At 42.5% G+C, this 11,040-nt stretch overlaps 1 protein-coding gene across 1 annotated transcript in view; it reads left to right on the forward strand.

The window, feature by feature from the left end:
- LOC102375463 (amine sulfotransferase-like) overlaps window positions 1-9,851 on the forward strand; it is a 37,642-nt gene extending 27,791 nt beyond the window's left edge. The window contains exons 3-7 of the mRNA XM_006026167.3: window positions 1,295-1,503; window positions 2,375-2,501; window positions 4,429-4,523; window positions 7,302-7,482; window positions 9,727-9,851. Coding sequence (XP_006026229.1) covers window positions 1,295-1,503; window positions 2,375-2,501; window positions 4,429-4,523; window positions 7,302-7,482; window positions 9,727-9,851 — 737 coding nt within the window. The remainder of the gene's footprint in view (window positions 1-1,294; window positions 1,504-2,374; window positions 2,502-4,428; window positions 4,524-7,301; window positions 7,483-9,726) is intronic.
- Window positions 9,852-11,040: the final 1,189 nt, after the last annotated feature.

Below are 11,040 nucleotides of genomic sequence, written 5' to 3' on the forward strand. Positions count from 1 at the left end.
CCAGAGCCCCTGCTCCCAGCACTGCCACACCTGCATCAGCACTGGAAGCGGGGGACTCTGCACTGCTGCCGCTTTCCAGCTGGTGCGGAGGGGAGGGACATGGGAGGCAGGTGCTGCAGTGCTGGGAGTGGGGGCTATGCCCTGCTGCCACTTGCCTCCTTCCACCTGGAGCAAGCCGCACCTGCATCATGCCTCCCTCCCCTGGGCAAGCAGTAGCAAGGTAGAGCCCCCACTCTCAGCACTGCCGCGCCGGCACATCCTGCACTCCCCCACTCCTCTCCCGGAGTAATGTGCCTCCCCCACCCCAGCCGGGCAGCTTGTCCCAGCCTCAGCTCCAATCCCTCCCTCCCCTATGCTCCTTCTCTCCCCCAACCCCAACAGACTTACCAACTGGAGGCACCTGTGTCAGCTGCCTGTTTAATCTATGGCCATATCTCTGAAGCGGTGCCAAATCTTTTGGATCTGATTTGACCGAATTGAATCAGGACAGTGATTTGAATCTCTGAATCGAATCACTCTCCTCTGAATCAGCCGAATCTGAATCCAAAGTGAATACTTGCTGCTTCGCACAGGCCTAGAAGCTGGCTCCCAGGTCAGGCTACAGGAGGCATAACCCAGTACAAAGGGCATCAAGAATAATGAGGGGTAAGGAAGGGCTTCCATGTTTAAAGAAACAAAATAAGGTAGGACTTTAAAATTTAGAGTAGAAAAGAGATGCTTGATGAATGTTGTGATAGTCTACAAAATATTAAATGATGCATAGAAAGTATACAGGGTTTTATTATTTCTTTTTCAAACTACTAGAATTAGGGGACATCAAGTAATTGCTGGAAGCTGCAATGGCAGAGGAGCAGGGAGTGAAAGAATTTGGACATGCCCTGTTCACTTTGCCTCTCAGCATCCGCACTGCAACTGTTTGAGACTGAATACTAGGCTAAATGGCCCCAGTAAATGACATTTATGTTCTTATGGCCCACTGCATGGAAGAGACTCTCAGTTTTTTAACTTGAAGGAGACAAGCAAGATGGAGCTTGACTGTAGATCAATGAAGCAGGCACTTCTCTGAATGGTGGGAAGGAACCTTAGTTCTGTTTCTTCCTGTCAATGCTGTTAATGTATTTTTGCCTGAAAAAAACCCTGGACTCAGGCAGGGTGGAATAGGATTTAATTTAGAGTTGGATGCCTAAAAGCTATTAGTGCTGTTTAGGTGCAGTAGGAACAGGGTTGCTATATTTCTCGGGAATTATTACCCTTAATTTAAAAAATACTCATCAGAAATTAATTTCCTTCTCAGGAACTGTGTGGACGCAGAATATTTTGAGTTTAATTTTTTATGAAGGCCATCGCAATGGAACAGAAGATATTGTAATAATGGATAGAGTCCCATGGCTGGAGTGCAATGTAAAGAATCTGGATTTAGCCAATCTGCCATCACCTCGTCTCTTTTTCACCCACCTGCCTTACTATTTGGTTCCAAGAGGTCTGAGAAACAGAAGAGGAAAAGTAGGTGCCATGATCTGTACACCTTAATTTCCAAGCACAACTTCTTTCTTTCTTCAGAAGAGCATCCTCCCCAGCAGGGCTTCCAGATGTGAATCTTCTCCCCTCCATATGCAATGGAGATCTTGGGTTCCTCTAAGGCTCCATTCCTTCCCCTCAGGTCCTGTCAAAGGCAAGGGGACCAACCATGTGATGATACCACTGAAGAGGAAGGCTCTCATAATGACCCTGAGCACAGCCTTCCCTCTTGTGTTGCTTTTCTTAGTTTAAAACAAGAGGCTCTTATGCTACAGGTGTGCAGTGCTGGCCTGACATGATTTTAGTGGGTTGGTTGACACAATGCCTGCTTCAAGAATTTCCCTCAGATCTCCCATGAAGGAAAGTTTCTGTCCCCAGGTTTCAAATAAGGCTCCCAGAATACTCATCTCTTTGACCTGCTTTATTTTTCCTGCAGAAAATCCTGCAGAAACTCCTTCATGTTTCCAGAGATTTAAAATGTTTGTGGCCCTCTTCTCTGGTGGGAAAGATGCACACAAACAGAAAGAAATGTTTGCTCACTTCTGTGCATATTTGTGGAGCTATCTGTCCCTCACAGACGAGTAGTATCAATGACATGACTTTAGTGTATACATTTAAGCACATGCGTGAGGTTATGTGGGATTTTAAAAAGTTATGATAGTATTTTTTGTATAATAGCTGGCAAAGGTACAAAACACATAGTTAACTATTACAAGAAACATGTAGTTATGTGTTTAATTCTTTGTAGTATATGTAGCAATATTTAGTATTACTTGTAATAATAACAGTTACAACTCCCAAATATTTAGGTTAATTATGTCCACCTGATATATTTGAGACTGTTAATTTTTTGCAGGTGATTTATGTTGCCAGGAACCCTAAGGATGTCATGGTTTCTTATTTTCATTTTTCCAAGTTCATGCTTGCCCTTGAGACAATACCAGATTTGAATACTTTAATGGAGAGGTTTCTTTCAGGGAAAGGTAAGGTTTCATTTTCAGATAAAAGTCCCAGTTGTTCTCCCTGAGCAGAACCCAGTTTAAACTTTACCTGCATACATAATAGATTGAGTCAGAAAGCATAATCGTGCTCCCTACTTCACCAGTCCTAAAACTTGGGTTTAAGGCTGGGGTGAAAACAGTAGCTGGCACAGTTCACAGGAGCTGCATAGCCCCGCGCCTCACACCAATCAGGTAGGTTCCTTTGTGTATCTCTATTGGATGCTCTGTCTGAAACTTAAAATGAGGACTGAAATACATTTCAGCACCTATGTGCCGAGATAAGAGTTCGCAAATGAAGATACACGCTGCGGAAAAAAACACTGCAGTAGTTTTCTGGAAGGAAACTACAATTTTTTTTCTAGGAATCCCAGTACTACCAGTGTTAGTTTGAACACACAACTATCACCTTTATGCTGTAATGCCACATCCTATCTCACCTCCCCATAAGCGAAGCCCTTGACTGTCCCCCTATTCTCATTTTACTATTATTTCATAGATTTCATAGACATTTGGGCTGGAAGGGACCCTGGAGGATCATCGAGTCCAGCCCCCTGCCCCAGGGGCAGGAAGTCAGCAGGGAGCATAGGATCCCAGCAAGATAAGCATCCAAATGTGTCTTGAAGGTGTTCAGAGTGGGAGCTTGAACCGCCTCTGGTGGCAGTCTATTCAAAATCTTGGGGGTTCGGACAGTAAAGAAGTTCTTTCTTATGTCCAGTCTGAATCAGTCATGGAGGAGTTTGTGACCGTTTGATCTTGTCAGCCCTTGGGGCGCTCTGGTGAACAGACGTTCCCCCACATCCTGATAAACTTATAGGTGGCCACCAGATCGCCCCTGAGCCTGCGCTTTTCCAGGCTGAAGAGTCCCATGGCTCTCAGCCTCTCATCATAAGGTCTATTTTCCTGACCACTGATCATGCACGTGGCTCTCCTCTGCACCCTCTCAAGCTTCTCCACATCCTTTTTGAATTGTGGAGCCCAAAACTGGACACAGTACTCCAGCTGTGGCCTCACTAAGGCCGAGTACAATGGGAGAATGACATCTCGGGATTTGCTTGAGAAGCATCTATGGATGCAAGCCAGCGTTTTGCTCACTTTACTAGCCACAGCATCACACTGAAGGTTCATGTTCATCTTGTGGTCAATCAAAAAATTACTTATTTATTTTATATCTGAGATTTATAACACCCTCACAGCACCATAGTTTTACTCCTACAGCATATGGCTCTGAAAATGTAACATTTAAGTTAAATCAAAATAACCTTTATTAACCACATCAATAAAAACAGGGAATCTTTAGTGTTTATTGTTATGGTCATTCCATATTTAAATCAAAAAATATTCTGTTGTTGCTGAAACTGCTGCAAACTCTTCAGTTTGCCATGTGACAGTGCTAAAAAGGCTAAAGATTCTTTAAAGAATTTAGTCAAGATTACCAGATAACCAGGGATTTTGGATAATAACACAAGGGAATTTAACTCTAGACTTGAGATTAGTGGCTCTCCAAAAGTAAATATGATAGCATAAATGTGAGTGTAAATATATTATCCTGGATAAAATGTATGTTCCAGGATGCCATTCAAATGTACGCTGAAAGTACAACCAGTTGTAGTTATCATGTAGCAGACTGAATCTCTAAACTTACAACTTGTCCTGTATTCACCTTGATTAAAAGATGGACATTGCTTGGCCTATGGTTTTAGGATGAAAGTTATATTGAGATAAGGCTGTGAATCAAAATGGGAAATGAAATTAATTATCTGGCAGTTATTTGGGAATTAAGCACAGCATGTGGAAGAGAAAATGTGATAAATTGCTTCCATAGCCTGTTCCTGATAACAATGATAGTTTAACTAGTCTTCTGTTGGGAATTATTAAATGTATTATTGTTATTACTGTTCTTTTTCATAAGTGGTTTATAGCTCATGGCTGGATCACATCAGAGGCTGGTATACCCACAGAGAGGATTTCAATATTCTCTTCCTTACCTTTGAGGAGATGAAGAAGGTGAGTGAGGCTAATGAACAAAAATGTAGCCAGGGAGTCAGCAAATGCATTGTGTCACAAAAATACTTAGATACCTAAAATCTCATTGAAATCAATGGGCTTTTACGTGCCAAATAGGAGTTAAACCCTTAACTTTCAATGGGCTCTACCTTATATTGTTTAAAGAGGTGTTCTGCGTCAGGGCAGCAGACAGGCTAACTGGTCTCAAGTTGGCTAGGCCAGCTACTAGCTGACTAACTCAAGCTGGTCCCAGTTATCTGCAGGGGTATGACAAAATCACCACCTCTGAGCTGTTTGCCTGATAATTCCCTATTTATCCAGAGTTCTGCTTTTGCACATGCCGTAGCCAAACTGTAGTTCATGAGTTGCATGTGGCTTGCCGGCATGGTACTTGTGGCTCTCCGAGGCTTCTCTGCACCACTTACCCTGGGGCGTGCTCCTTGCAGGGAAAGCTGGAGTGGCTCGGCAGTGCGGGGTGGCGGGGGTAGTCACCTCCACTCTGGGTCACTTAGCACCCGCCCCCTGCCTATCTGGCTTTGGTGGAAGATCCGATGGAAAGAGGAGGTACGACTCTTCTAGCTTGGTGGCTAGGTATTCAAGTAGCTGGGGGGAAGCCTTGGTTCTATTTCCTACTCCAAGGACTCTTTCTCTGTATTTTTATACAATGCTATATACTGTAAAATGCATAAAGAGTCCTATAAGGTCTATTAAAGTGTGTTGCCCAAACTTACTGAGAGGGTAGAATGTGCCCATGCTTTAGAAATAATTTATGAGTTTTGGCATAAATCACAAATTGAGCTGGTTTGGAAAAGATGAATTCCCCTGTAAAAAGTTTCAGTTAAATGTGCTTGCAAGAAACTCTCTTGCAAACTTTATATTTTGAGTTTTTAGTCTGTAATCCTCAAAAATTCAAAAAAATGTCATTTTAGGTTCTTGATCAAAGAATAATAATAAAATGAAGGCAGGAGGGATGTGGGAGACAATGTCTGCGAAAATACATTTTCAGCAAGAAAAATGAAAGAGTTATAAAAACTGGCCACTGAAATGTTTGACCAGCTCTTGTAATGAGTTTGTCGTCTCATATAACTAACACAATTTGACAGTGAAATGGAGGGAAGAAAAGAATGATTTTCTAATTTCTACCTTGTCAATGCCTAACAAAATGTGGGTTGCTCCTACACATGGTTCGCATGACCTGATAAACAATACAAAACAATCAGTGTTGATGCAATACTTTGAGAGCACAGAAAAAGAAAACAAAAATAGAGTCTACCACTGCTGTGACAATCAGATAAATGGAGACAATTGCATGAGGTTATCTTTGTTTTTTATTGACAACATATAGGATACTTATGGACAGAGTTAGTGCAGCTAATTACCTTGCTTTATTCATCTGTTGTCTGCATAGCAGTACATCACCTTTCAAACTTACCTTTTGGCTCTCTTCTTTTAAGAGAAATGAGAATTTTTAGTATAAGCTAAAGCTGATCAAATTATTTTAATTGAAAGACTTGTAATTGTCATTTTTTTTAAATGTATATGTATATTTTTGTGAAACAACCCCTTTCTCCTGAAGAACTAGTGTCATTTGTAGTGATTTTTTTTAAATTATTTTAGGCTTGAATAAATTAAACACTTTAATAACTGTTTTGATAATGAAACCAGTGAGAACATCTATTAAAAAATCCCTGAAATCCAGTACTATCACCTGAGGATGGTTAAACACAGGAACAGGCTACCTAGAGACGTTGTGGTACCTCTATCCTTGGAAGCTTTTCAAAGCAGGTTAGATAAACACTTCACTAGGACAGTTTAGTCAGAGATGGTCCTGCCTTGAGTACATCCTGAGGTCCCTTCCAGCTCTGTTTGTAGGATTCTATGAAAACAGCTTCAACATTTACATTTTATTTAGGAACTAATTGTCCTTTTCCAATCAGCACTTCTTTTTCTGATTTCTTACTACCTTCAGAAGGAGCACAAATGACAAGTATAAACCCATTTAAGAATTTAGACTCAAGAGTTTCCACTTGCTGAACTACATGAATTTAAACCTGATTTTAATTGAACTTAAAAATATAGCAAGGCTTAAGAATGTCTGAGTTAAACAGGGGAAGAAGCAGCAGCATTTCTTCTGACATTGGAAGCTGAAAGGAATAATGTAAAGGCTAATATCTGAAGCAAGGTACGCTCTTCATGAAGTTTTCCTATTCCTGAAATGCTGAGACTTTCTGCTTCTGGTTCTGAAAGAAAGCTCTGAGATGAACCCCAAAGACACAAATCTGGCAGCTATGAGAAACCTCTCAAATGATGGCAGGACACACAAAGGTGGTTTGATTTCCACTCCTGTTTAAATATCTCCTGTTCAGGACAGGAACTTGGGTGGTCAGGGATTGTCGCCTGATATTCAGGTGAAGTCTAGGGACTGCATTCACAGGGAAGTCAGTACTGAAGTCAAAGTATACCAGTGGTAAGAGCCAGAGCTCCAGTAAGTAAGTCAAGGAGGTGCAGAGGGGTCAGAGTTGAGCATCAGGCTGTGTGGATGGTACTGGCTTTGTATCAGACAAAGTACTGTGGACTGGGCCTAGCCTTATTTAGGTTGGAGTGGCTGGGAGCAGTTGCCTGTAGCCTCAGGGGACTGGTTACCCTGTTTGCCGAACCAGGACCAGCTGGGCCTAGGATACTGATCTGAGGCCATTACAACATCCTATTATTCTTTTTCCTATCATTGTATTATTTTGATTTAATTTTTTTTTAAGTACATAACAATCCTGTTTGTAGGATCTCAGAAGTGCTGTGCTGAAAATCTGCAACTTCTTAGGCAAGCACCTGAGTGAAAAGGAACTGGACTCTGTTGTGGAGCAGGCTACATTTGAAAACATGAAAAGAGATCCTAGAGCAAACTATGAGTTCCTGCCAGACACTCTCGTAGAAAAAAGCAAAGGACAATTTCTTCGCAAGGGTAAGGCAGATACAGCTAAATACAGTCAGGTATTCAACCCATGAAATCTTTTCACAAAAAATTGAGCTAAGCTTTGACAACGTCCAATCACAATGGGCACATCTACATATTGCACTATGGTGATGTAGTGACATGCTATGTTGCCATATGGTGCACTACGGTGATGTAGCAATCATATGGGTCAGGAACAGCTGACTTTGTAGGGGATAAAATTTGAAAGTAGGGTTTAATATCCATGTAGCAGTGTCTCAAATACCATTTCCCAAAAGTTAAAAGGAACTTTTTGCCTGGTACAAGGTGCTACAGGCCTGATACTAAAAGCTCTCATTGACTTGAGACTGTGGAGAAAGGAGTCTCTGCCCTTCTGCCTGTGGGAAGAGACTGATAGTTGCAAAATGGTGGAGAAGGGGGTGTCCCTCCCAAAGAAAAGCTGCCTGCGCCCCACATTTTTGGATGAAGTGATGGTTATCTCAAAACAAAGAGGGGAGCCTGGGGTAGGACCACTTTATGAACTGTGAGGTGTGACGCTGGGGAACGGTCAAGAGAAGAGGAAGATACAGCTTAGTTTTTTTAGAGAGCAGTTTGGCAGAGCCACAGTCTGTGATAGAGCTATTTGATCTAGAGAGTGGCCAGACAGAGCTGTGAGGTTCAGGCCAACCCAGCAGTGCCAGGGATAGACATTGGAACCAGAACACAGCCCTCAGTGCCCCCAGGGGGTTCATAGCATGCACAAGCATCAGTGAATTCAGTAAAGAATTTGTTCTTACCTTGCAGGAGGTAGAGAGATTGGACAGGGTTATTGAACTAATATCAGATCAGAGAGCCTTCATCTGGTCATTTCTATTCTGGGAATGAGGGATATTATAATCTTGCTGAGGAACGTACCACAGTACTTCCCATGGCAGCCCCTCCTGGAATTACTTCCTGACCCAGACAGAGGGCTTGCTCGGCTCAGGTAAAAGAACTGTTATCTAATTGTAAGCAGTATTCCCTCTTGAAAGTACTTGCAGCTTCTTGCTGACTGAGCCAACAGAGTTGATTTGAGCTGTGTGAGGCATCCTTAAGCATTCAGACCCAATAGGATGTATTCAGCAGTACCAAAGCCCATATTAGAGATGTTTGTCATATCACATAATGCACTGCCGAAAGGTTCTGAGATGCAGTGATGATGATGACTGGGGTATCAAAGCCTGCGTGGGATTGATGAGCACTTGGACTGCAGAACAGAGCTGGTCTGCTGTGCTGGTGGCAATTTCACATGTGGGAGTCCAATCAGTGTGTGGGTGAATCTAGCCAGAACAAAACAAAATCAAATCAAAGAAACAAACATCTTGTCTCTGTCAGAGAGAGATGGGAGTTCATTTTGTGTTCCTTATATGGGACACTTTCAGTTTGAGGGTCATGAATAAGTGTCAAGAGTTTACAACAAATCCTCTTTTCTGATATTGGTCAATTGGCGGCGATCCCAAGTAGATGGAAATGAGTCCCTGAAATGAAAATTATTCACACCCTACTACATGCTCCCTTGCTTCCTGCTCCTCTGTGCCTGCTCCCCTGACCCTTGATTCCTGTCCCTGGCTTCACTATTCCCTGCCTCCCACACCCCCATATCTGCCCTGCAAGCTGCCCCCTAATCCTTTGCTCCTCTGGCAGCCTGCCTCTTCACATTTCCAATCCCATAGAGCAGGGGTGTTCAACCTCCAGCCTGTGGGAAAAATCTGGTCCACAGAGCCTTGGTATCCAGCTTGCAGGACTCCCCATGGGTGGGAAATTTGGCAGCAGGCGAGTAATGCTACCCTTTTCCACTGCCAAAATCCCAAGTCCCACATGGCAGATTGGAGCCATTCATGCCCCCTCCACTCAGAGGACCAGATATAGGCCAAACCATACCCCTCCATACCCCCTTCAGAGCCAGGTTGGGACTGGGCAAAGTCCCTTTCCACCACATGGCTGGATCAGGGCTGGGCTTCCCTCTGCCTCTCTTGGCACAGCTGGTTGGGGCCCTGATGTGCCCGACCAGGTGCTGGATGGGGACCACCAAATGGACAGATTAGGTACTGACCATCCAGTCCACTGGGGAAAAAGGTTGGTCACCACTATTATAGGGCGTTACACTTCAGCAGTTGAGGAACTGTCCTCACTCATAGCAGCTTCCCCCAGACACAGGTTTAATCCAAAATACAACAAAATGTGTAAGCAGCAGGTATGCACTAATGCATCTTTTCTGTCTCCTTCCCTTCCCAGGCACCGTGGGAGACTGGAAAAAGATAATGACAGTGGCACAAAGTGAGAGGTTCGACATGGCTCTTAAGGAGAAAATGAAAGACCTGCCCTTCAACTGCCTCTGGGATAGTAATGAGGAACTATAAACTAGGGCTGGGTATTTGACTGGTCAAATAAAGTTCAGTCAATTGACCAGTCAAATATCAGTTACAATTGTAAAAAAAGTGCCAATAGGTCCAAACAAAACACAGAAAAAGCACAATTTTTCCATTAAGAAATATATTCAAAAATCATATTTCTGTCAAGAAAACTACAAAAAAATTGCTATTATCTTTGGCTGGTCAAAAAATTATGCAGTCAGTTGACTGGTCAGTTGACAATATTTGACCGGTCAGTCGACCGGTTTGCCAATCCTATTTGAAACTAATATCCCATTCCCAGTAGGAGAAAGTGGACTGAACAGAAAGAAAAATGCTTCCCCCATACAGTGTTTAAAGTGCACAAAACCACGGATTCAAAATTAAAGATTTGGAACATGCAAAATTTCCTACTAACTGTATGTGCCTGTTGTCTTCACCATGGTATCTGGTTTTAAAATGTAAAACACACACACACACACCCTCTCCCAACCCTGTCACATGGAATAACTGTTTGCGCAGCCCTACAGGAGTCCCAGTATCCACAATGCAGAGTTTTTACATTTTGGTCAGACTCGGCTTCAAAGCTAAAGGAAGGTATAATGAGACTCCAGAATAAGGTATCTATCTCTAGATAGAGACATTGCCAATATTTGTTTTATGTAAGCCTACAGAGGCAAAAGTCAAGACTGGAACTACTTAGACTTGTTCTCTGTCTACATGTAATGTAGCATGGCTCTTGAATGAAGGAACTAACAGTGCAAGAAAAGTAACAGATAAGTTGTAAAGGGATGTGGGTGCTGATAATACAGCAAATTATGCACTTGTTTTTATATGAGCAGTTGCATGTTATTCTTTTATATCTATAAATAGATTAAAAAAATAGTCCATAGGGTACTACTACTACAAAAGTAGTCTCATTTGTACATCATGCCATTATTAATTTACATATTAGTGATAGCACGTTTCAGAGGAGGAAGAGAGGATGGTAGTCTTAGTGATAAGCCAAGGGAGAGGAAATCTCTATATGGGGTCAGGGTGAAAGAAAGCCCAGATGTACAAATGAGAAAGTGACAGATGTGGTCCTGCCCTCCAGAGCGCCTACAGCTCTGCCAAATTTGGTGTCATCTGCAAATTTCCTAAGTGTATACTCGATCCTACCATTCAATTTATTAATGAATATATTATGCAACATTGG

This window comes from Alligator sinensis, unplaced genomic scaffold (genome assembly GCF_000455745.1).
Source record: "Alligator sinensis unplaced genomic scaffold, ASM45574v1 scaffold38_1, whole genome shotgun sequence".
In the NCBI taxonomy this organism is placed as follows: domain Eukaryota; kingdom Metazoa; phylum Chordata; order Crocodylia; family Alligatoridae; genus Alligator; species Alligator sinensis.